The following is a 27759-nucleotide window of genomic DNA, read 5'->3' as shown; positions in this document are numbered from 1 at the left end:
TTAGCTCTATGAACTCTTCGTAAAACCACGTTATACACTTAATTTGCGCTTAGCTCTATGATTGCTTCGTAAAACCACGTTAGACACTTAAGGTGAGCTTAGCTCTAAGATCGCTTCGTAAAACCACGTTATACACTTAAGGTGAGCCTACCTCTTAGATCGCTTCGTAGGTGGGTAGGTGAGTGGGTGGGTGGCGGTGGTAGGTGAGTGGGTAGGTGGCGGTGGTAGGTGAGTGGGTGGGTGGTAGGTGAGTGGGGTGGGTGGTGGTGGTGGGTGGGTGGTGGTGGTAGGTGAGTGGTGGTGGTGGTGGTAGGTGAGTGGATGGGTGGTAGGTGAGTGGTGGTGGTAGGTAAATGGGTGGGTGGTGGTGGTAGGTGAGTGGTAGTGGTAGATGAGTGGGTGGGTGGTGGTGGTAGGTGAGTGGGTGGGTGGTGGTGGTAGGTGAGTGGGTGGGTGGTGGTGGTAGGTGAGTGGGTGGGTGGTAGTGGTAGATGAGTGGGTGGGTGGTGAGGGTGAAGGGGAATGGATCCATACAGAGGATGGTAGTATGCCTCCCCCACCTCCGCCAATTACACCTCTCCCCAAACCACCACCGCCTTTTATTTGTTTCCTATCGTCCCGCAAGACGACTCTTGGTGGTAGCTGTGATGTCCCTCAAATTAAAAATCGTGAGTTCTTAGTAGTTAATGAAAGAGAAGTCAAACAAAACTCTGAAGCGAATCAAGCACCCCGACTCGTATAATAATTTGTATATAACATATAGAATGTTCGTTCTGTTTAATGACACCACTAGAACACATTAATTAATTAATTATCGGCAATTGGATGTCAGACATTTGGTAATTCTTAAACGTAGTCATCAGAGGAAACCCGCTACATTTTTCTTAATACAGCAAACGATCTTTCATATGCACTTTTTCACAGACAGGAAAGTACATACCACGGCCTTTGACTAGTTGTGGTGCACTGATCTGAACGAGTAAAAACACAATCAGTTGAATGGATCCACAGCGGTGATTCGATCCTACGACGCAAACACCCCAAGCGACAACTCAACCGAATGAGCTAAATGCCGACCCATAACATATAGAAAAGCGAGAAGGTGTAAAAACAAACAGCGAAGAAACCTGGAAACAAAATTCGTTAAAAATGTAATACGAAACTGAAAGACGAAATTTTATGACTCGAAAGTTGACACCTGCGACCATGACAGGCGTGTGCTACAACAGCTTGTTCTGAATATGCACGTTAAAACCTATGACCTGACCTGACCTGAACACCCAGGCCATATATTCTCAGTCTAGAGCTCGCCACATTAAGACGTCTTTGTTTCGCCTATGCACACCAGTCCTGTAGCAGATCAAAATGTCCCAACTACCCAAGATGTTCCACTCCCTCAACCATTTAATGTAATGATTGCTCAATCAGGTCTTCTAACGTCAGTATACAACAGTTTTCTTTTTCATCTTTTTTTTCTTTTTCCTCAGGAAACAAATATGATTTGGCTGTTGTACATGGTTTGTGTGATCCTACTTAACTCGCGCTGCACCGCATCAACGTCATCCACCGGCCTTGACTGTCCCCACGTCTGTACCTGCCGTGGATCCACAGCCGTCTGTGGAGAGAAAGACTTTGGTTTGACGGAAATACCGAGTCTACCGGAGAACATCAGACGTTTCATCTTCTTAAACGGCAACATACCACTCGTAAACAGGAAGGTGTTGTCTCCAGTTTCAAAATGTCGCCTCCTTTCCATGACTCTACGCTCTGATAACATCACTCGGCTGTCCAGCGACGCATTCACGGACTTCACCGTGCTTCAGAAACTCGACCTTTCGGGAAATCGGATACCGGCGAACATGCTGAGAGACGCGTTTCGGGCTCTTAGCAACCGGTTGCAGTCGATTGTCCTCAGAAGAATGGGTATAGCTGCTCTTCCTCGAGATATGTTTCTAGATCTGAAAGACCACATCGTGCATATTGATCTCAGCGACAACATTCTGGAGCACGTGTTTGATAATGACTCTCTTCTGCAAGGGCTGTCAGTATTAAATCAGCTGAACATCAGCTACAATAGCATCACATTCTTTTCGAGCAGCAACGTGAATCTTAGAGGTTTGCATCTCAGCAGCAATCGGCTGACGGAAATACCCGATTTCTGTTTGTCCAATGGCAGTGCTCGTTACAGAGAACTTGAGAGGGTGAACTTGGGCAGCAATAGTATACAGTCACTGGATAATTCATCGTTTTCGTGTCTCGAAAATGTTAAATATCTCTATCTGGGATACAATGGAATGAAGGTTCTTCCAAATAATACCTTCAGAAGTATGAAGAATTTAAAAGTTTTACAGATGAGCCATCAGGAACTGACAGAAATTGACGAACTGGCGTTTTATTCCGACTCTCTTTTGGACTTAGATTTATCTCACAATTACAGGCTATCTAGCATAATGTTTCCTGGGAATCTTCCTTTTCAGTGGGTACCTAAGCTGTCCAAACTGAATCTTCAAAACACCCACCTTGACATGCTTCCCGCTAGTTCGTTGAGCGAAATGTTTTCGCAGCTGAAAGCTGTTAAAAAATTAGATCTGCAAAACACTAAATTAAAGGCACTCCCTGCCTCTTTGTCAGAGATGCATACACTAGAAGCATTGATTCTAGCGACAAATCATTTGGCTACGTGGAACAGCACAACATTTGCTAATCTGACGCACCTGAAATACATAAATCTTAATAAAAACGGAATACGGCTTATTAATGAAACGTCCTTTCCTTTTGAAACGAGGGCAAGTCTCAAGACTGTTAACCTGGGCAACAACGACTTCCTTTGCACGTGCGAACTGCAGTGGTTTCGCACTTGGATGACTGAAGTAATAAAAAATAAAACTGTTAAATTTGTGAAGTATCCAGAGAGCTATTGGTGTGCGGCTCCAAAACCTCTTAGATTGGATAAGTACAACCCGACTTACGCCGAATGCCACAATTACCAGTCGAATGCTTACATCATTGCAAGTGCAGTCATCGGATGCTTCGTGTTGCTATTGGTTGTCGCGCTGGTGGTCGTGTACCGTTGTCGTTGGAGGCTCCGCTCTTACATCTACTCGAAACCTCAGTACCAGCGTTTGTCGGGGAGAGATGAACAGTTTGTCTATGACGCCTTTGTGGTGTACTGCGATACCGATAGCACCTGGGTGATCAATGAATTGGTACCATTTCTTGAGACAGATCACAACATAAAGTTGTGTATCCACCAGCGAGATTTCCTCCCAGGTAGTCTGGTTGCCGACAATATAAGGAATTTCATGGTAAAAAGCAAGAAAGTGATTCTGGTCGTGTCCAATGATTTTGCGAGAAGAGAGTGGTGTCAGTTTGAAACCAGGATGGCGCTAAACATGGAGAAAAAAGTGATCGTCGTAGTTCGGGAAACTGTCTCTACACCAAATGTATTCAAACCTCTACGACCTTTGCTCGCCAATCCCGGTCGCATTCAGTGGCAAGACGGACAGGACGGATGTAGGCGGCGTTTATTACATGAGATGAATAAGAACAGATAAGGGACAGTTGTTCAAAAAGTTAGTTTACCTTAAAGGGACATTCCTGAGTTTGCTGCATTGTAAGATGTTTCCGACTAATAAAATAGTTCTACGATTAAACTTACAATCAAATATATTTTCTTGTTTTGAATATCATTGTCTGTATATTCAATGTGTTTCTGGTCGTCCTAATATTTGTAAGAAGCCCAAAATGGATTTTGTCTTCTAATAATTTCGTACGTATGAAAAAAAAATATTTTAGGAAATAAAATGAAATTTAACATAGTACAAATATTAGAACGATCAGAAACACATTTAATATACAGCCACTACTGTAATTACAATCGTTAAAAAGTCTCTTTTAGTCGATAACATCTTATAAATTGCAGCAAACTCAGGAATGTCCCTTTAACCAGTGGTTAACAGATATTTTGAAAATCCAAAACTGAATCAACATAATTAATAATTGAAAACATAATGCTGAAACTTGATTTGGAACAACTAAAGGTATCAATTACATAATCAAATTTAAAGGTTATTTTGTATTTGAGCAGAAATAAATAAAAGGAAAATATTACACTAACCCAGGGTTAAATTTAACTACGCATTGAACAACTGGGTCAAGACGTTAACTACACACACGTCATGCCCATCTGATGATATCACAAGACTTCTTGAATATTATTTTTTTAGTTATCGATAGCTTAGTTATACGATATATATTAGTCACAACAAATTAAGGGCCTATATCAAACTTCATCTGACTTTAAAAAAAATTAAAACAATATTCAGGAACGGTGTCAGATAATAACAAATAGGTTACAGACGTGGTTAAAACAGTGCAGCCTTTTACTCACAGCTTGTTTAGTTATTGAGCATGCCTGAAAGAAAAAAAAGAAAAAAACATTGTGCAAAATCTAGATTTTTTATGTTAACACTTTTCATATCTGATTGGGGTTGGGAGCATATAAATATCTTTGCAATCTGACTTTGGATAACCATGCCACAAAGACGTAACCTGAATGATGGCGTCAGTGGCGGATCCAGAAAATCCATTTTTGGGGGGGACAGTGACACGAGGTGGAATGCCAAGGGAATTTTGGGTGAGGTTTGGAGGGGATCGTAAAAAAACAACGAAAATTAATATATAATACAATTATTGCAAAATTTAGGGGTGGGCGGGCCCCTCCCCCCCCCCCCCCCCCTAGATCCGCCTCTGGGCGTATCCATGAGATAAGAGCAAGACACATATAAGTGAGCCATTCTGTCATCCAACGGCTGCAAAAGCGTTTTTTGCACCACTGACAGAGCGAATGCGCTATCCCACTCCAGATGCACTGTTCACGTGGCCCTCGACGTTTTTTTTTACTACTATATAATGTGTATAAAAGTTAACAGTTATTGAGAATAAAACACCGGGCTCGGTGACGTCGTGGTTAAGCCATCGGACATAAGGCTGGTAGGTACAGGGTTCACCCAGACTCAACGACTCAATGAGTAGGTGTAAGGCCACTACACCCTCTTCTCTCTCACTAACCACTTACAATTAATAACTAACCCACTGTTCTGGACAAACAGACCAGACAGCTGAGGTGTCTGCCAAGGACAGCGTGCTTGAACCTTAATGGGATATAAGCACGAAAATAAGTTGAAATGTATGAAAGTATAAAGCGTTACGGACGTCCAAAAATATTCTGAAGGAGAGTAAAGATGGGCGTGAGAACATAGACATTAGCATGGATCTGAAGATATAGCATATTGTTATACTATAAAAAGGTGGGCGTGACAACATTGACATTAGCAAGGATCTAAGGATATAACATATATTTATAAGATAAAAAGGTGGGCGTGACAATATTGACATTAGCAAAAATTTGAGGATATAACATATTGTTATAATATAAAAAGGTGGGCGTACAACATTGAGATTAGCAAGAATCTGAGGATTTTACATATATTTATAAAATAAAAAGGTGGGAAAGAACGGGTCTTTGGATTGGAGATGATGACAACATACATGTATTATGAATAATTAACAAATTTTGAACACAAGATTGCTAGTAAATTATTTGGGTTCATGTTCAAGGACATTTGGAAGGTTTAACCACTTAATTGGTATTTGAACGATCATTAAAGGCGCGTGTGCCAGGGAGCATGACCAGACACTAAAATCTTCGCTCATCACTGTTTTGAGCCGCTGAACAATTTCCTGCACACCCGCCTGTACTTAGATTTTGTAAAAGAAAAATGGCGCCAAAAGTATAAATTTTTATAAGCAATGGTCCAGACACTATTATTCTTTGAATTCGCGAAGCTGCTTGAAAACATTGCATATTCAGCAGGAACGTACGTTATTTTATTGCATATTATTTAACACAGTGGAAATAGGCCTCAGAGATGTGACAATTTGTAAAAACTACTAGTATTTATGGGTTACACAAAAACTAATACAGGTAACCTATTCTTTATTGCGAAAGCAATCTTGATAATGTAAATCTTGTTTTTAATATAATGTGCGAACGAAACACGGGTTACGCAAAAAATTAAATTTGCGCGACCGACCCATTAACGATACGATCGTTCTCGCAATTTTAAAAGGCCTGCGTCGGGAAATATCACAACTGATGTCAAAACGTATCTGTCAACATCGTGTACTCATATTTCTAAAATGGAATCTAGGAAAATACAACAGATTTATTACAATAATTGGGTAAATTGGTCGAAATTTTGTATAAACCGTAGTTTCGTTGGTGCTTGGGTTTGTTGTTATGTTTTTGTTGTTGTTTTTTTGGTGTTTTGTTTTGGTGGTGTATTTTCTGTGGGTTTTTTGTTGTTGTTTTTTGTTTGTTTGTTGTTGTTGTTTTTTGAGGGGGTGTTGATTCTTCTTGTTTTTTTCACGAACAAGCACAAACTCATTATTTTATTTCAGCAAATTCAAGTAACAAGATGTCCTTGATAAATGAAAAGAAACGTTTCTGTTAGCGTCACCTGAAAATACAGTTTTACTCGACCTTCTTGAGTGTCCTAATATATAATATATAATTTGTCGAAATTGGTCCAATAGTTGACAGGAAAAAAAACACTTTTGTCACAAAGACAACTCCTGTTTTTTGGTTAGCACTATGGTTCTTTTAGCAGCACAATTTCGCGGAATGTCTAGCACGTTTAACGGCCTTTGTGATAAACTCTTTGAACGTTGTAGATTATTAACTGGAATGGGAAAAGACTGCGTCTTTCTACTGTGTTTGAGATGCGTTTGGCTCGTAAACCTGTACATAGTATAGTAAATAAGATGAGTAGAAATAACATAGATAGATAACCTGTTTTATTTTTATTTTATTTTATTTTAAATATTTTTTACTCCCTAATGAAACTGACAATGTCAAGGTTGGGGAGTCTTGAATCATAAAATTTTGCCTTACAATGGTAATACATATTGTTTGGAAAAAAAGAAAGAAATGTTTTATTCAACACATATTGTTTGGATGCATCATGATTACAGTTGATACAGGATTTTTTTTAAAATATAAAATATTCATTTCCAATGTTCTTTTTTAAAGAAAGTCAGGTGCATCGCATATGTTTAAACGTTTTGATTTTCTTTAGATGATCGCAGTAGTGGGGAAAAAAACATTTTACATTTATTTAATTTTAAAAATCGTTTATCATTTATTTAATTAAAACATCGTTTATCCTGTGTAATTTATATAATTCTAAAAAAAAAAAAATAATAATAATGATGGGTTTTTTTCAATAATTATTTATCTATTTTTAATTGCGATGCTTGGCAAGGATAGATAACTTTTGTATCATGTTGTTTTTGTCCATTAGAATATTAGCACTGATTGGTACTGTAAATATTAATATAAATACATGGATAGATAACCTTTGTGTTATGTTGCTTTCGTCTCTTTTCGTCTGTTAGAGTATTTTGTCTGTTTTCATCTGCTAGGGTATTAGCAACAACTGTTATTGCAGTGTGTGTGCGTGTGCGTGTATGTGTGTTTTATTTAGCAATTCGCGCTTTTGTTATTTGTTTTACAGACACGTGAAATAGAGATAATAGATGCTAAAAAATAGTTCAGTAATTCTGTTAAAGGGACATTCCTGAGTTTGCTGCATTGTAAGATGTTTCCGACTAATAAAATATTTCTGCGATTAAACTTAATATTAAATATGTTTTCTTGTTTGGAATATTAATGTCTGTATATTCAATATGTTTCTTGTCGTCTTAATATTTGTAAGAAGCCCAAACTGGATTTTGTTTTCAAATAATTTCGTACGAAAAAATATATTTTATGAAATAAAATAAAATTTAACCTATTTTATGCAGACCAATATATTTGATATGTAACTACAATCGTTAAAAAGTCTCTGTTAGTCGATAACATCTTAAAAATTGCAGCAACTCAGGAATGTCTCTTTAACTGGGTCATTTAAAAATATATATAAGTAAATTTACTTGAGGCGATTATACCCGTATATGTAGCACTATACTAAATATCTGGCTGGGTCAAAGTTCGAAGTCACCTTAACTTTTAATAAAACACGTAATACTGCCAGTTCTGCCATTGATGATAAATATAACAGTGCGTGTTGTTAAACATTTAGTTTATCTGGGCACTAAATGTATGTAATTGTCTTCATTTAGTACCTACGGACCAAAATGCTTGAAACATGTACAGCCAAACTGTAAAACAATTAAGTACATAATTATTTTACATTTCGGTGCCAAACTAGGGGTGCTGTGACGTCATGCTACTAAGTGTATATTGAAAATGAGTCATGAAATTCATGATGAAAGGTTCCACTTTCTTCAGTTAATACTTTGAGGAAGGTATGGTGTTTTAGCCACATACATTAACATTGTTGCCTTAGGGATTCTGTTTGTTAATAGTACAATCAATAATATTTATCTGCCATATGGAAGGCGATATCAAGTCAATCTATCCCACTGGTAATTTGTGCCCACTGTGTGTGCATCTCATTCTATTTGTTGTTATACTATTTTGATAAACGTGACATTCATAACCACCGGTCTAAACGCAACTCTCTGTGTGTCTGTCTCTGTCTGTCTCTCTCTCTCTCTCTCTCTCTCTCTCTCTCTCTCTCTCTCTCTCTCTCTCTCTCTCTCTCTCTCTCTCTGCTAAAACATGTCATTAAATTACTGAACTGTTGGTGGTAGTGTTTTATATTATATACATTGTATATATAAAATATAGATATAGATATATAGATAGACAGATGTATAGATGTATTTTACCTCTATATATCGGCCACCTGCGCATAAAGTTCACATATTAATAGATCAATCGGATGTCTTTGTGTACATATTTTTTTTAATGTAAAAAGAGTAACAACATTTTGCAAATTTCGAGAAAATCACTTCTCATATCAATTATTTTATTAACAAAATAGCATTTTTTTATGACATTAGTTGGATTTTATTTAAAACCTAGATTTCTATGGTTGTGTTGCTATTTTATAGAGTTGTATTTTTGTGATATGTTGTATTCGACTATGACAATCATTAGAAAATATTTTGAAGTTTGTTTTGTTTAACATTGATTTTTCGTTAGTAGCAATTTTCCATTAGTAGCAAGGGATCTGTTATATGCACTATCCTACAGACAGGATAGCACATACCACGGCATTTGATATACCAGTCGTGGTGCATTGGGTGGAACGAGAAATAGCTTTCCACTGGGCTATGTCCCGCACCCCTCCCCCACCCTATAAAAAAAGCCCAGCTTCAATTGTGGTTTTCACCCCAAAAGCATATTGTTTGATAAGCCATGCTCAGCCTTTCGTATTTATAAACAATGTTTTAATTTGTCCATAGTTACCTTATCTTGACGAATGTGTGTTCATGTTTGTGTTTCTGTGGTCCCAATTGAATGGCACACGTCTTATTTGATTAAGTTATTGAAGTTGTTTGAAAAGAATTCTGGAGGTAAGTTCAGTCAACCGCTTGTCGCTAACATCCGCTAGACTGGTTTATGCGCTTCATGTTCAACCAAATGGCCACGCCGGGAACCAATCAAATAGTTCGCGAACGTTAGCGAAACATTCGCTGGCTGAACTTAGGCCAGGTCTAATCAATGTAAACGACGTTTGCTTTGTTGGCAATATGATACTGGACGAACACTGGTTCTAGAAGCATTAATATATTTGCTTCGCAGGCGGTACAAAATGGGTCATACTGAAAGAGTATACTCTGAAATCACTGGTTTTCGTGGTGATCTAATTTTCGTGTAATTCGTGGACTAGTGCAGTCAACGAATTTAAGAACACAAGTGATACGAATTTATGTATCTAACGAAAATTTAAGCCTACGAAAATAAAGGATTCCACAGTAGATGTTTTACAGGAGTATATATGGCAAGATAATATTCGAAACTAAAAAAAATGTTTTTAATTTTAAACAAATATTTTACAGTGTAACTTTTTTCACTGTATGTTTTATAATGATGATTTATTTTTCATGACGACGGATAAAAAGAACACCATGTTCATAGTATTTTGTCTTTTAATTAGTGTTGTGTTATGTTATGTTATAGGGATTAACGTGCACATTCAGAGCAAACTGTTTTAACTAACGCCTGTCATGGATAGGAAATTATTGTTACTCACGCTTACATTTATATTGTGTTTTATTTTGTAGCAAATCCGATAATAAAGATTAAAATAAACTCTTGATTTGTGATATTTTGTTTTTATTTTGATACAGAGATCAGCAAATAAATATTTACGCTCGTATGTGTTATACAAAGGTAAAATATACTTAGATAGATTAGAACACACCATTTCAATGTTTTAAAAGCAAGACGAAGCCTTAAGTCATCACAAATTATCTCCCTTTATACTTGCTGGTATACGTATTCATTTCAATTTATTTTCGTGCTTATATCCAATTAAGGTTCAAGCACGCTGTCCTGGGCACGCACCTCAGCTATCTGGGCTGTCTGTCTAGGACAGTGGGTTAGATATTAGTGGTTAGTGAGAGAGAAGAGGGTGTAGTGGTCTTTCACCTACCCACCGAGTCGTTAAAACTCGCTCTGAGCGAGAGCCGGAACCGGACTGCGAACCCTGAACCTACCAGCCTTACGTCCGATGGCTTAACCACATCACCTCCGTGGCCGGTCTCGATGTATAACGACTGTCGCTGATACGTAACAGATGAAAGTGAACCTGTGTTGAGATTTTCTATCGTCTTTCTTCACATGGCCTCTAAGCTGTGCTGGCGGATATTTTGTTAGATATCGTCTCCTTAAGCAGGGGTAGTCCAGTGGTAAAGCACTCGCTTGATGCGCGATCGATGTGGGATCTATCCCCGTCGGTGGGCCCATTGGGCTGTTTCTCGTTCCAGCCAGTGCACGACGACTGGTATATCAAAGACCGTGGTATGTGCTATCATGCCTGTGGGAAAGTGCATATAAAAGACCCCTTCGTGCATTAGGAAAAATGTAGCGGGTTTCCTCTGATGACTATGAGTCAGAATTACCAAATGTTTGACATCCAATAGCCGATGATTGATTAATCAATGTGCTCTAGTGGTGTTGTCAAACAAAACAAACTTTAACATAAAAGCAGGGTTTAAGTTGTACTAAATGAGAGTTGATGTTAAGTTACTATAATTTCCTTCGTATTGCCTTCTACACTAACCTTAAGCAGGGTAAAAGGATATACGTTACAATCTAGGAAATCAATGGATATATTTTTATAATTTTTAGACAGATAATAGTCAGATAACTGCTGTTTATATTTTGTTATCGCACATGAGATGCAGTGTCCAGTTTCAAAACATTCAAACCCGTAACCACCTAGTAGGGGAACTTATGGTCTGGTTTCTTTTTTTAGTACGTACCCTCAAATTATTTTCTGGAAGAAAGACTGTAAAGCTATTCCGATCGTCCAAGCTCAATGGATTAATGCAACTCTTTTAGTTATAGTGTATATTCTTAGAGATAATATGTAATTTCTGAATACCACCGTTCAGTTGGAAAGAAAGAAAGAAATGTTTTATTTAACGACGCACTCAACACATTTTATTTACGGTTATATATAACCAGACATATGGTTAGGGACCACACAGATTTTGAGAGGAAACCCACTGTAGCCACCACACGGGCTACTCTTTCCGATTAGCAGTAAGGGATCTTTTATTTGCGCTTCCCACAGGCAGGATAGCACAAACCATGGCCTTTGTTGAACCAGTTATGGATCACTGGTCGGTGCAAGTGGTTTACACCTGCCCATCGAGACTTGCGGAGAACTCACTCAGGGTTTGGAGTCGGTATCTGGATTAAAAATCCCATGCCTCGACTGGGATCCGAACCCAGTACCTACCAGCCTGTAGACCGATGGCCTAACCACGACGTCACCGAGGCCGGTACCGTTCAGTTGGATACTAATTCTCCATAATAAAAAAGATGTTACAGTGTTGAAATTATCTACAATCGCGATGAATAAATATTAAAATGTGTTATATACAATGCACATTTATTGTTTAATCGTTTGAACTATCAAATAGAAACATAGCAGATAGAAAGATGCTTCGTGACTAACATATTATGACTATTTACAAACCCGATTAGATATTACGATGTTGACATACTTCGCTTTCTCTTTCAATAAATACTAAAATATTTTACAGGTGAATATTTACTGATTCATATTTATGTGTAATACACGAAAGAGCAAATTGGCATGAAAATATCCCAGTTCTTTCTACACCAAAAAAGCTTTCTTCATTTGCTACTAAAATAGAATGTTGGATATAATTACGTTTGGCCAATTAAAGGCGCAGGCCCTAGTTTTAACCAGTAAACAATGAATACTAAGTTTAGTTAATTTACAAACCTGTAACTTATTTGGATAAAGTTACAACAGAGTGAAAGAAAAGTCTGTGGAGTTAAAACAGGAAATATCCATAAAAATAGATTAGAACTCGAATCAATAAACCGTTACTTCTCATACGCACGTGCGTTTTTAAAAATATGAAAAAATTAAAAAATTTATACTACAAACACAAGGATGACCAGAAACACTTCGGTTCTACGGAAATGAATAATCTAAAGAATAAAATATAAGCAATGTTTGATTTCAGTTATCATAAATGGCTCTAATAGTGAAAAATATGCTGTAGTGTTTAAAAACTAGGGTATGTCCCTTTAAACGGCAAAGACAATAGACGTGTAAAGCATGGGCGTCAATCGGTGGGGGACAGGGGGGGACACGTCCCCCTCACTTTTCAGCTTGGGGGGGGGGACAGCATAGGAAATGCCCCCCCCCCCCCCCCCCCCACACACACACACACTTTTTTCAGACGAAACAAATATTTTCTAGTATAGGAGAAGCCACGGTGACGTCACATGTTTTGATCACGTGGTACCGCGTGAGCGCTGGTAGGCAAGAAACCAGTTGACAATACTGGCATTAGTAGTAATGAACAATTGAATGTTTTTCCGTCAATTAAATCAGTGTAGACTAGTTTCGATGAATGGTATTTTGTCATGGTAATTTCATACGTTGTTGTTAGATGCACAAGTCACTGTAGTAAGGATTATGAAATTAGTTTCATCAAATACAGTGGAAGCGAAACGTTGAACAGTTAAAGCTGACAACAATCAACTTTGCCCATCCCACAACGGAGATCGTCATTTTATACAAGGTTTGTTGTATGTTATTCATTCGTAATACTAATACACGTCAGTATTTATTGAAATGAAAATTGAAAAGATAATAAAATAAAAAATAATAATAATAAAAGCCCCCACCAAACTGACATGGAAACAAAGTTACCCTGTGAACAGTAGGCGTACCCAGTCAATCGACAAACAACGTTTTATGTAACTTTTTGTTTGTATTGACAGATCCATTATAGTGGGTAAAACAAAAATCTGAATATATTTTATATTGTATTATGCCATAAAATATGTAGGTGGCTGGAGTATTTATATTTTTAATTAAATAACAGGGAGCTGTGTGTGTGTGCGTGTGTGTGTGTGTGCAATCAAGCATATATATATTGTTTCATATGAAAATGGTTCTGAAATATTTCCATTTATTAATTATATTATATGTTAATTATATAGCGTAACTGATCACCATTTGGCATTTCGCCTTGGAGTGCCGGCTCTTATGTTCCTACACTAGACTGGTAGTAAATATACTAATTATTTTACAATCTTATTGTAGTAGTTTTTATTTTAAACCTTGAAAATAGTTGAAAATATCCCCAAACAAATCACAAATATTCATTGTGCCCACTATATAATAAAATGATTAAAATAACTATTTACCGAAATACTTTATTTCCTGATATTTCCTGCCATGCGCAGAGCACCGCAAACCACAGGAAACTACAAGAGAATAGACTGAGTCAGCTTACTGTATACGAGTATGAATGAACACGTCGAGCTCAGATTAAACATCAAACACCACACTGTCTGACTTAGAACACTTCTCACACCAATCGTAATTGGCTTTAAATAAACGTCTTGTCATCAGTTGTCTCGCCAATAGGATACCGCCTTATCCACTTGCAATTGAGTGTTCTGTTGTTTCACGTTATGCTCTGGCGATTTTAAGCAACTCGAAGCCGATGTTAAACTTTTAATTAACAACAATAACTAAATTTTCGCAAACCAGATTTGCTAAAACATGAAAATAAAAACACGCCCATTTCAAATTTACCAAACCTCGAAAATGAAAAACCTCGAAATGTTTCCGGTTATACGGTATCTAAATATGCGTTATTGGTTAAGTTAAAATAACTATTAAAACTTAATGGTTCTTTCTTTTATACTGAAATTGACTAATTGGTTTCGAACTTCATATAAATAACAGGTATTGCTGATTTACTCTTAGCATTATGTCACTAAGTGTATATGCTATTTTGAATAATAATATATATGTTCTCTCTCTCTCTCTCTCTCTCTCTCTCTCTCTCTCTCTCTCTCTCTCTCTCTCTCTCTCTCTCTCTCTCTCTCTCTCTCTCTCTCTCTCTCTCTCTCCTTTCATCATCAAAAGAAATATCAATCTATAAACTTAGGTAGTGATGTGTAATTTGAAATAATTATACCCAAGTGTTGGGGCAGAAAGTCTATAAAAATGTAACACCAGAAATGTTCAGAACTGGCGTCTACTTTTTTATAATTTGAAAAACCCAATGAAAGACATTTGAAATTAATAATAAAATAAAACACGTAAAGGAAAGACGGAACGAAAGTTATATAAATAATGGTTACTAGCGATATTTGTTAATTTGTCAAGTAAATAATATTGTTTTATTTTTTTTATTTTTTTTTTATTCTGAAAAAAATGCGTTTATTTTATTTTGAAACAAGGACATCAGATCAAACTACCAATAGCGCATGCGCGCTAGGTAGATGATGGTCACTAGTTTAGTTGTTATAGACCGGCCGTGGTTATATCGTCGGAAAAACAACTACTCCAGTCTCCAGGAATCTAATAACGAATATTTTGCATACAATGTATTCGTCAATTATCATTGTACCCATAGGCTTATATCCGGTTATTTTGACATGCTATTTGATACAACAATTCGAATTTGATGAATTACACACAGGTTATTTAGCAAACTGCATCGTCCAGGACGAAACGCTAACGGAGATAGTATACCGTAGAAAAACTACCATGGGCATTAAAAAGTTCTTCACTGCCATACCACGCCATGCCCAGACTCTGTTGCGAGTAGGGACGACACCGGATTCATATGTCGAAGTTGTTGGTGAAGATGTTAAAGAAAAAACAGAGAAAAGAGTCACTTCTCAGACACGGTTGCCCATCTTACCGCCAGTGCCGTACCAGCCACGGGACGTCAACTGCATGCCGGTGCAACGGCTCGCTAAACGAACGGTATGTTTTCAGCGCGCGTGGTTCGATAGCTTTCCATGGCTCCACTTTGACGCTAACGTTAGCGGAGTACTCTGCTTTACTTGTGCTAAAGCAGCATGCATGGACTTGGCCGGCATGGCGCGGTGTTCAGAGGACACATTTGTTTCCAAGGGATTTTGCAACTGGAAGAAGGCAATTGAGAAATTCAAAATCCACGAAAAGACATCTGCACATATGATTTCTCATAGCAACCTGAAATTCCGGTCTTCCAACAACGACGTTGACGCACAGTTAAGTACGCACCATCTTGAAGAACAAACGAAGGCGCGCAACGCTCTGCTGAAGATTGTGACGACCTCCAGTATCTAGCGCAGCAGGGACTGGCAATACGCGGCAAAGAGTCAAGCGACGGTAACTTCATGAAGTTGTCAGAGCTGCGGAGCAACGATGACGTCGTGTTACAGAGATGGTTGACACGCACAACTTCATACACAAGCGTTGCCGTGCAAAACGAACTGTTAAAAATCATGGCACACATGGTGCTGCGAAATATTTGCAAGAACGTGGGCCTTTTTGCAGTCATTGTCGACGGAACCCAAGACATCCAAGGCGTTGAACAGGAGGCAATATGCGTGCGATATATAGACGACGCTTACGACGTTCACGAGGACTTTATCGGTCTGTACAGCGTATCTGAGACGACTGGTGCCAGCCTCAGCAATATGCTGCAAGACGCGTTGCTCAGACAACCTCCCAATCACGCATCTGAGAGCGCAAACGTATGACGCAGCCAGCAATATGTCGGGCAAATACCAAGGCTGCCAAGCACTGATCAGGAAAGTACACCCACTGGCAAACTACACGCATTGCGGTGCACACATCACGCACCTCATCTGTGCGAAGGCCATCGAGAGTGCACTGTTCCTTCGCGATGCTCTTAACGTGGTGCAGGAACTGGGCGGCTTCTACAACTCATCAGGCAAATTAAAAAATGTGTACCTCGATCTGCAAGTTATGGATGATAGCCCTTCCCCTTCACGCCTGAAGCCGCTTTGTCCAACACGCTGGCTGTCACGTGGGATTGCCGTTAGAGCCGTCCTTAGCAACTACGCACACGTGCTGGAGGCACTGAATGAGGCATCATCTACATTTGGCAGCAGCACAGCAGCGAGGGCTAACGGCATTCACAGCCTCCTGTCTACCGCGAAATGTGTACTTGGTCTGGTTGCATCTCTCCCAGTGATCGAATGCCTCGAAAAATTCAACACAGTGCTACAAGGGGCAGAGACAACTGTTGATGGGATGCTAGCTGCTGCATCTGTTGTTAGCAAGAACCTTCTGTTATATCGGCGCGACATAAACATGGAGTTCCACGCGATTTTTAAGACGGCAACTGACAAAATTCGCTTCTCGGCCTTTTGAAGTTCTGATCGGGCATCCTTGGAAGAAAAAGAAACGATCAAGTCGAAGAGACAAAGACAGATGATTGAAAGATAAGAGAGAAAGAAGGACAACAAGAACTTTGTGAGTTTCATTTGATTTTTATTGAACTAATTAGCATACACTGCCGAAGATTGCCGAAGATGACCGAGAGCTACATCATGACCGACATCCGGGACTGCTGCGTAAGACTTCTGCCCGTGCTGCACGGTCCGGCGCAACCGGTGCAGTGGAACGAAGTGAAAAACGCCATCTTGGATTTCGTAGCTGAAAAAGATATAGAGTCCATTAGTCAAATGAAAGACTATTGTGATTGGATTGTTGGGTTCAAAGATTCTCAAGTAAGAGATAGTTTTATGAGTGCAGTTTCTGAAGGATTTAGGATTGGTTCAATGTGTTTTGATGTGTGTGATATTGAACAGAGACTGGTTCACGGCCGAATTCACTGGCTACCAGTGTGGATTAATGAGAGATTCGTCAGTGATTTCTTCGAGGAGAACAATTGTGGTAAAGTGGTTTTCAGTTCTTTTAAGAAGATTGGGAACATCAAGACCAATGTAAGAAATGTCCGAATTGTGTGTACTACAGAAGAGTATAACAACATTCCGCACAGTGCGGAATTCATGGGACAGGACTTCTTAATTGTTTAAAAAAATCGAGAACCCATATGTTTTATGTGTAAACAAACTGGCCACGAGAAAAGGGCTTGTCCGAAACGACAAAGCAACACGGTAACACACAGTGTAAACAAAGAAACACCAGCCGGAGACGAAGACAAAGGAAAATCAGCGAGGCGTGACAGTAACGCAGAGAGAGAGAGGTAACTACAAGCGAAGACAAAACAAAAGAAAGAAACGACAGCAACAATAGGACATCGACAGATAGTGAAACCAGCACAGATACAGACGAATCAACAAAAACATCGGCGACACCAGCAAAGAAAACGGCGACAACGGCAAAGACAGCAACAAGTAAGGTGGGCGACTCTGGATGTCCAAAGGAGCCCAGATCTAAGACACTAAGACGACGACAGGTAACAGACAACAGTGATAGCAATAGTGATAGCAACAGTGATAGCAATAGTGACAGTAGCAGCAGCGACAGTAGTGACAAGAGTGACCACCTACAAGCCAAAGGTAAAAACATTCCTGTTAAATTAAAGGATGGAAGGACAATTAAGTAATCAAAAGAACTTTAGAGATGAACAACATAAACACTTACCAGGACATACTTACCGGTTCGCTCCGAGGTTTTGTGAGGCGCGGGGCTGCCATAAGTCCCATTTTGTGTTTTTGTCCTCTACTCAAAGATAGAACAAAATCTGTTGAAACAAAGATAAGTATATATATATATATGTTTAATTAAATTTATAAACAACAGTATGTTGAAAAAAAAAAAAAAAAAAAAAAAAACTGACAAAATTCGAGAAATGAACATTGAGCCAATCTCCTTGCCGCGCACTCGGAAAATTCCACGACGATACAATGACGGCGAAAAATCCCACACGCACACCAGCTCAGAGGAGTTCTTCCGTGTGCAGTATGTGGCGGCAGTTGACAGTGCTGTTGCTAACATTGATGCCTTCTTCACCTCTACGGACTTGACCTCATACAAGCAGTTGTCCGACATGCTCACCACCGGTGTCGTAGACGAAGACGTCGTTTCTCGCTACCCCGAACTGGCCTCAGACTAGAGTTATCCACCCATTTGGTTGTCCAAAATACGGAAACTAATGCGAGAAAATATAGTTTTCTTGTGATGTGATTAATGGCTGGGGAGCTGCTTAGCATACTGGATTGTTACACTGGGTTTGACAGGTAAGAGGATGCAGTTAGTGAATATGTGCACTTGGTTTACACTGGATACTGCATAATGTCCCCCAGAGCACATTGAAGTCATGCAAAATTTGTGTAAAATGCAGAGAAATGGGTGTGATTCGGTCCCTTAGCCCACGTGTGTTTGTTTACATTGATATAACGCGGAAAAGAGCTGGACAACAGATGTCGTCCTTTCGAGTGTTCAATGGGCCCAGGCAGGTAATGTTTCCCGTGAAATGCTAATGGCCTGGTGAAATTAATAAAAGTGCTAAAGCCACTGGGACTACATGAGAATACATAGTGAAATTAATTGTGGTCTGAGGCCTGATATAGTAGGATGTTTGACACAGGGTGACACACTTTGATACCTAATTGTGAGGTAACTATGCCAGTTACAGCACTCAAAATGTACATGCTAATTGTCCAGATAGGTGGAAATCTGAAACTAATCAGTTTGGGTGGTGAATATTTTATTTTGTTTAATTAAATTAAATCTTATTATATTTATATTTTCAAAATTTGTAATTTCACAAATTATGACATAATTCAGCATGGATTGTACCCCTATCAGGTCATAGGTCATTCTTTTCAATCAGGCTGTATCCCTACACCCTATGAGAGCCTCACTTTGAAGGTTAAGGTCAAATAAGTAAATATGGAGAATTTCTTCAATGATGTTTGACACAGGGTGACACACTTTGATACCAAATTGTGAGGTAACTATGCCAGTTACAGCACTCAAAATGTACATGATAATTGTGCAGATAGGTGGAAATCTGAAAGTTATCAGTTTGGGTGATGAATATTTTATTTCTTTAAATTAAATTAAATTTTATTATATTTATATTTTGAAATTTGTAATTTCACAAATTATAACATGATTTGACCTGCATTGTACCCGTATCAGGTCATAGGTCATTCTTTTCAATCAGAATGTATCCCTGCACCCTGTGAGGGCCTCACTTTGAGTAATTGAGCTAATTGAATAAGTGAAAATGGAGGCTTTTTTTCAAAAATACCAGAGGGTAATTTTTTCAAAATGTGATCCTGGGCCAAATGGTGAATGTATAATGTGGAATGGGCCTCCCAGACCAAATGGATATGGTGCTATTAAGTTCAAATCACCAATCACAGGCCAGTATCGTACAGTAAATGCTCACAGATTAAGTTTCATGGTCTTTAATAAGGAGATGGACCTAGATGGCAGTGACATCAGTCACCTGTGCCATAACCGTCTTTGTATGTTTAAAGATCACTTATCTGCTGAGCCACATGCAATTAACAGCTCGCGCATACAATGTGTGAACCGGGATGTCTGTCAGGGACATGGACAATACCCTCCCTGCCTCTTGCATCTCAGAATGCATAACATATAAGAATGTAAAACAATAACAAAGTTTAATTTAAAGAAATATTTTATGTCATAAAATCACATATAAATATCACATATAAATATCACATGATACATTTATTCAAAAGCATACATTTATTCACATTACTATTTTTTATTGTTTAAAGTCAGTCTTCAATGTCTAGGGTTCATGTCCACAGCAGAAATGCTATCATGCAAACTGATAGTTCCTATATTATATGTATCACTTGAAAGTTTGTGACAAAAATTACTTTGATAACTGTGGTCACAGGAGTTGTCTGTTCTTTGACTGTCAATATCTAATAATCCTTTCTTGTAGTCAGCTTGTTGATCTCTGTGCAAATGTTTATATCGTAAGTGATCTCTAATTTTACTTCCTTGCTGGACTAAGTGCCTTTTAATCACCTGTGGATTGTTTTGATATCTTTTTTGATAGTCCGACTCTTTGTCCATCTGACGCAGTGAACGCCTCACCCGAGCTGACAGTTCGATGCCACAGTACTTGCACTTTTCTATCATTGATGTTCCCGGGGCGTTGTTCAGCCTGTGGATGGTGGATGCAGCTCTCCCAGTCATCGTTCGTGAATAGTTCACATTCTTAGGTAAGGAAACACTGAGAGAACGGTTCGCAGCCTCACATTTCTGTGTGTCTGTATACAGTTTCATTTGCTCTACAGCTGAAATACTTAGTTTAATCTTCAGAAGTTCCAGTACTAACATTTTGTCATTTTCATTCATATTCAGGTCTGTGATTCTGTGTGTACCCAGGAACATGGATCAGTGCCACCAGTTGTTCGTTATTCCTCCACTGCAGACGACCGTGTACCGCGAACACTTTGAACAGTCACCACCGTAGCACGAAAGTGTCGATTGCAGGACCTTTGGTAAGTTTCGTTTCAGTACACCGATATTACCAGTGTGTAGTTTCATCAGTTCTTTAAGAATTAAACTGCACCTTGCTTTCATATCCTGGCTGAATACCTTCTGTGCTTCACGCTTTTGTTCACGGGTGGACCCAGTAAACATGTCGGGACTGAAGTTAGCTTTGTAACACTTACGAAACTGACTCTGACCTAAGTGGGTTGGATCAGCTAGCCGCTGCACTTTCCACATTGGATGTAGAAGTTTCAAAGCACTATCAACTCCAGCAGATGATCTGGAATCTCCATCTGTTGTGACGTATTTTATGAGAATACCTTGTAGAGCCAAGTCTGTTCCGATATCTTTTCCCATCTCGTATTCCGACAGCGGAGCAAATGGCGGCAAGTTTGCTGTGCAGTCAGGATGACCACCGGGACACGTCACATGAATACCTTTGTTTCTTAACCAGGCACCGGTGCAACAAAGTTTATTCTGGAAGCAGGCACTTACAATGAATTTTCTTTCAGTCATTGTTTCACACGCAAGTCCTATAGCTTGTGATGCATTCTGGCCCGGTTTCTTCCGACTTGTTATTGTCGTGGAGTTGTATCTCCCATCCATGGCTATGTTAATTTCATCACGTTCATTTCCACGTTTCATGTTAATGTCTTTCAGTAGCTCAACTTTTTGTGCCATATCTTTTTCATTTAGATCTGTTACAGCCGTTGATACCTTGTATGATGTTCTCTGCATGCTGCTCCGACACGGCGGTGGAATGTCCATGCCTGCCAATAGCACTCTCGCTCTTGTATTGCCGACGGGAGTATCTTGGAGACCGATAGCAAGACCCACATTAGTTTTTGCTGCATTTGGGCCAGGTTTATTTGTCTTCACCTCATTGTACAATTTGCTTTCAGGAGCAGTGAAGTCACAATTCACACAGTGTAGTGTGATTTTCCAACAAAGACCCCACTTAACCTCTTTTAATATTTGCATTTCAGGCTCGTCCCACTCAGGGGAAGCTGTTGAGTGGTATCTGAAAGCTGCATTCCATGCATCTACCATTCTGTCATTGTCCATTATTCTCATGCCTTCTTTGTCTTTACACTGTTGTTCTTCTTTCATTTCAGACGCAGTACATGTACTCGTAATGGGACGTAGCAGGCGGACTGGCTGTGACGCACCTTCGCAATCTGGAGTGGATATGGTGGCTGAAGTGGAACTCGACTTCGTGACCAAGGCAAACTCGTCTATATTCATCCTGACTACTGGTCGCAACTTCTCAGTGTGAGATTCTGGACTTGCATGTTCATGCAGCAGAGTTGCACCCTTATTCCAAGGTGCATGTCCCTTCTTGAACTGTGTCTTTCGTCTTGTATTGCCTTCCATGGATGTGACTCGTAGTGTATAAAACAGTGAAATACTTATTGTGGTATGCATGTCCACCCTTATATATATGTTCATGTGTGATGTCACTTTCAGTTCTGATGCATTAAAACATTTCAGTGCAGTGGCAGTTGACAGCTTCTTTTTTTTCACTGTGTATTCGGTACTGCATCTTTGCAGACTGGTGCCCTGTCCTCTGCATTCAGGTGTGACCTGTTACGGTGTGCAGACACCTTGCTAATTACCCTCACCAGAATGACACTCGAGCAGTCCTAATTTGTAATTGGCATATATTGACTGTGTGCAGTATCCAAAATTTTACAGTTTTAAAGATTAAATTTTGTTTAAAAAGAGAACTTTGTGGGAATTTTTTTTTTTGAAAATGTATCAATTTAAATTAAATTGAATTTTTGTTTGAAAAAATCATATTCCTGCCAACTGCTATATTTCAATTGCAGAGAACACAATAAGGAGCAAGTTTCTTTTTGTTGTTCAGAAAAATGTCTGTAACTTTTAAAGTTATTGCATAATTACTAGTCCACTATTGGGAATAATTTGACGCAGATTGCCGCCTTTTGCGGCACAGGCAGTCCCCCATTTCACAGGCTCCAATAGCCATATTTGGTATCAAATATTCTTTTTATTGCCTGTATGCAACTTGACATATGTATTTAAATGCCATATGTGAGTTTGAGTGTCATGGTGAAAACAATTTGGTCTGATAGGCCTCAGACTAGAGTTATCCACCCATTTGGTTGTCCAAAATACGGAAACTAATGCGAGAAAATATAGTTTTCTTGTGATGTGATTAATGGCTGGGGAGCTGCTTAGTATACTGGATTGTTACACTGGGTTTGACAGGTAAGAGGATGCAGTTAGTGAATATGTGCACTTGGTTTACACTGGATACTGCATAATGTCCCCCAGAGCACATTGAAGTCATGCAAAATATGTGTAAAATGCAGAGAAATGGGTGTGATTCGGTCCCTTAGCCCACGTGTGTTTGTTTACATTGATATAACGCGGAAAAGAGCTGGACAACAGATGTCGTCCTTTCGAATGTTCAATGGGCCCAGGCAGGTAATGTTTCCCGTGAAATGCTAATGGCCTGTTGAAATTAATAAAAGTGCTACAGCCACTGGGGCTACATGAGAATACATAGTGAAATTAATTGTGGTCTGAGGCCAACTGTCTGAATCACTGCAGCAGGAGCTGACATTCTTCTGCTGACAGTACGAGCACTCCAGCGTGGACAATGTGCGCATCACATTTCGCAGTATGGTACCAGAAGTTAGAAAGTTGTTTCCGCAAGTGTCAACCCTACTACGTCTCCTTCTGGTATCGCCTGCAAGTTCGTGCTCTGCCGAGCGTTCATTCAGCGCACTTCGCAGGGTGAAAATGTGGCTCCGGAGCACTATGACCCAGCAGCCTCTCAACCACGTGATGGTCTGTCATGTGCACAGAAATCGTCTTGCCGAGTGCGCTGCACGAGATATCGCAATTGAATTTGTCGATGGATCGAGCGATACACGGCGTAGTGTTTTGGGGAAATTTTAGACCATTAAAGACTTGTTGGAATACCATCAGTGGCACCATTGTTTTTATTCATGTTCATTATTTGTACTTGAATTAAGAAATTTGACCAATAAAGTTATATTGTAGGCCTATCTATATACCATTTGTTCAGTTTAGTCACAATAATTAAGGCGAAAAAGGGGTCAATTTTCCTAAATTTTCGGGGGGAGGGCCCCCAGACACCCCGCCACGGGCTTCGCGCCTGCGGCGCTCGCGGTTTCGGGCTTCGCCAGACACCTCGACCCCCACCCCCCCCCGGCAAAAATATATAAATATATGTATATGTATCAGTCCCCCCCCCCCCCCCCCCTTTTAAAACCGGATCGACGCCTATGGTGTAAAGGAATATTTGTTTAACGACACCTCAGCTCATTTTCAAGCTATTCCATATCTAACATATGATTATTTAGACACTTGATCAACATCGTTACGTTGTTGACCGTTACGGTGTTGACCGTTGTGTTATTGACCGAATTTAACAAAACACAGCTGTTCATCCTATTATTCTTGATAAGCACTGCTGAATTGACAAGCTCTCTTCGAATAACCCATTTATGACGATCTCTCAATGAATCATATTCCTTTTGCACATAAATATATTAATTATGTGTATTGACAGGGAATAAACATACATTGTACGTAGTGACCCTTCTCTCCCCCGCACGCCCCCCCCCCCCCCCCCCCCCCCCCCCCCCCCCCCCCGATCAGTTGTAAAAAAAACAACTCAAACTGGCGACACTTGAAACGAGTGTGGTTTCCTCTACGTGGACGGAATCATGTAACATGTCTAGATTTCTCATTGTACATCATGGGTTGTATTTGTTGCCCGACATTTGGGTGTCATTTACGAAAAAGGTAACAGAGAAGGATAACCTTGCGAAATTTTAACGACACCCAGCACAAAAACAAATCAAAACAAAATTCGCTATTGGGTATCAAGTTATACGATGATCAACATCAATGTAAAATTCTAAAATTATTAATAAAAATAGTGTTAAAGGCGCACTCTAGTTTCAGCCCGGAACAAACGACTTTTAAGTTTAGTTAATCTACAAACCTGGATATGGTTATAACAGAGAGGAGCTAACGTCTGTGATGTTTTTAACAGGGAAATACCTTCTAAAAATAACTACAGCTTGTCTCGATAACCGTTACTTCTCAGATGAATGTGCGTTTTTAGAATTATGAAAAATGCATTTTGTGGTATTACAAAAACCCGAATGACCATATTCACTTCAGGTGTACGAATATGAATGTTTTAAGTTATAAAATGTAAGTACTTCCAATTTAAATTATCAAAAACGGCTTTAATAGTAAAACATACGTCGTAGACCCTAGTTCCTGAATACTAAGACAGTGTTCACTGTTAGAGCCGTTTATGAGTACTGAAATCAAAAATTACTTATATTGTATTGTTTAGATTACCCATTTCCTTACAACCGAAGTGTTTCTGGTCATCCTGGTGTTTCTAATACCACAAAATGTTTTGGGTTTTTTTTTTTAATATTTTTAAAAGTCTGAAATGCAACGTTTATGGAGTCGGGTTCTAGTCTATTTTAACGAATTTCCCCCGATTCAACGTCACAGATTTAGCTTCACTCTGTTATACCTTTATCCAAATGTGTGTTGCAGGTTTGTAGATCAACTAAATTTAGTGTCCATTTTCACAGGCTGAAACTAGGATCTGCGCTTTTAACATTAAATACCAAAAACATTAATCTTCAAAAAGATGAAAATAAACACTATGGTGAGACCATGAAAGCAGTGCGTGAAGCCGTGGTAAACAAACCCACACTGAACCGAATTATCACGATAAATCAGATTTGAACAAGGAACTTCCTGGTTTGGTACAGTGCAACCTATAGTATGGGTTGTGCTTTCACAGACCAGGAACTTGAACGCCGTAGTTCGAGATTCAATGATGTCGTCTAGCGGAACCTGTGTATAATAGAACGTATACTATATAATACACGAAAAAGAACTCCACCCATAGTTAGTTATTAGGGTTACTATTTTTAAATCCTGGGTCATACCCGCTGTGAAACACGTCATGCATGACAGAAGGAGTATAGGGAGTGGGTTGGGTGGCAAAATAAAATTTGTTTGACGATATTTGAGTATGAACGCTTTAAATGACGGTTATTTCGTGTCCAACATATGGCTGTTTTGACATTTGGTTACGAGAAAGAAAGGGGGGGGAGAGAGAGAGAGAGAGAGAGAGAGAGAGAGAGAGAGAGAGAGAGAGAGAGAGAGAGAGAGAGAGAGAGAGAGAGACAGACAGACAGACAGACAGACAGACAGACAGACAGACAGACAGACAGACAGACACACACAGACAGACAGACAGACAGACAGAGAGAGAATAGAGAGAAACTGGGACAGATAAAAGTAAGAGAAGGAGAGAGAGAGAGAGAGAGAGAGAGAGAGAGAGAGAGAGAGAGAGAGAGAGAGAGAGAGAGAGAGAGAGAGAGAGAGAGAAAGAGGAAAAGAGGAAGGGAGAGAGAGAAAGAAAGAGCATAGAGAGAAACTGGGAGAGATGAGAGTAAGAGAAGAAGAACAAGAAGAGAGAGAGAGAGAGAGAGAGAGAGAGAGAGAGAGAGAGAGAGAGAGAGACAGACAGAGACATAGACAGAGAGAGAGAGTCATGGAGTGAAAGAAAGAGAGAAAGTTATAAACGACCCGTTTTCTATTAAGTATCAATTTTGTAATAAAAATGTACCAATTTTGTTTTAAAATTGGACCAATTATAAAATAGGTTCCCATTCTGTAATACAATTAGGCCCATTTTGTAATGTAAACAAATAGGTGCCCATGTTGTAATTTTAAAATACCAATTCTGTAATAAATGTGAATTTAACTCAGATTCAAGCACGCTATTCTGGGTAAAAACATCGGGTATCTGGGCTGTCTTTTCAGGACAGGAGTTAATGATTATTAAGAGAGAAGTCAGTTTAGTTGTTTTAAACCTCCACATTGAATCGTATGTTATGGACCATTGCCGGTCACGGTGGTGTCGTGGTTAAACATAAGATTAGTAGGTAATGGGTTCGTAGCCCGGTACCGACTCCCACTCAGAGCGAGTTTTAACGACTCAACGGATAGGTGTAAGACCACTACACACTCTTCTCTCACACTAACCACTAATAACTAACAACTAACCCACTGACAGCTTAGATAGGTGAGGTGTGTGCCCAGGACAGCTTGCTTGAACCTTAATTGGATATAAGCACGAAAATAACTTGAAAGGAAATGAACCATTTAGTAATAAAGGACCCATTATGTAATACAAAATGACCCATTCTTTATTAAAAGCAGGTGCCCATTTTATAACAAAACAAAAAAATAGGTGCCCATTTTGTAATAACAAATTAGCCTTAACAACCGTTAGAACTCGCACTTGATGGAACCAGTACCGAGGTGCGAACCCAGTATCTTCTAGCTGTAAGGGCAATGACGTAACCACAACGCGACGTACCTCTGTTTCCCCCTATTGTGTCACACTTGACTTTGCGTAATTATTTCTGGATCCTTGTGTATTAATTTAATGTCAACCCAATGATTAATATCCGAGACTTGAAGCCGAAGAAAGAGGATGTAATCTGTAGTACAAGTACTAGTCTATTATTTTATTTCCTGCACTACACCAGCTAGGACTAAATCACTCTTCAAGTACAACATCTTCACAATTATTAGACCGAACATACGTTTTAACCACAGACATCCTAGTAAAGAACGTTCAGGTCTGTTTATCAAAACACCGAAACACATTGCATAGTTTGCACATCAAACACGCAGTTGCCCCGTACACGTGCGTGGGGTGTCATTCTCGATTTTGACAATTTCCAGGAAGATCCATTAATCACTGTGGAACATTATTTCGGTCAATCTTTTTTCATTTTGTTGATCATACAGT

At 39.2% G+C, this 27759-nt stretch overlaps 1 protein-coding gene across 1 annotated transcript; it reads left to right on the top strand.

Moving 5' to 3' along the window:
* The first annotated feature begins 1223 nt into the window (after positions 1-1223).
* Positions 1224-3698, top strand: LOC121392761 (toll-like receptor 13). Its single transcript, XM_041523851.1, has one exon. The coding sequence runs from the start codon at positions 1338-1340 to the stop codon at positions 3552-3554; it is 2217 nt and encodes a 738-aa protein (XP_041379785.1). The 5' UTR covers positions 1224-1337; the 3' UTR covers positions 3555-3698.
* Positions 3699-27759: the final 24061 nt, after the last annotated feature.

The sequence above is a fragment of the Gigantopelta aegis genome, chromosome 3 (genome assembly GCF_016097555.1).
Source record: "Gigantopelta aegis isolate Gae_Host chromosome 3, Gae_host_genome, whole genome shotgun sequence".
Classification (NCBI taxonomy): domain Eukaryota; kingdom Metazoa; phylum Mollusca; class Gastropoda; order Neomphalida; family Peltospiridae; genus Gigantopelta; species Gigantopelta aegis.
The sequence above is the reverse complement of the archived record's forward strand: the minus strand, read 5'-3'. Positions and strand labels throughout refer to the sequence as shown.

Coding starts and splice junctions, on each gene's coding strand:
- LOC121392761 (XM_041523851.1), top strand. CDS start 1,338: ATGCACACCAGTCCTGTAGCAGATCAAAATGTCCCAACTACCCAAGAT.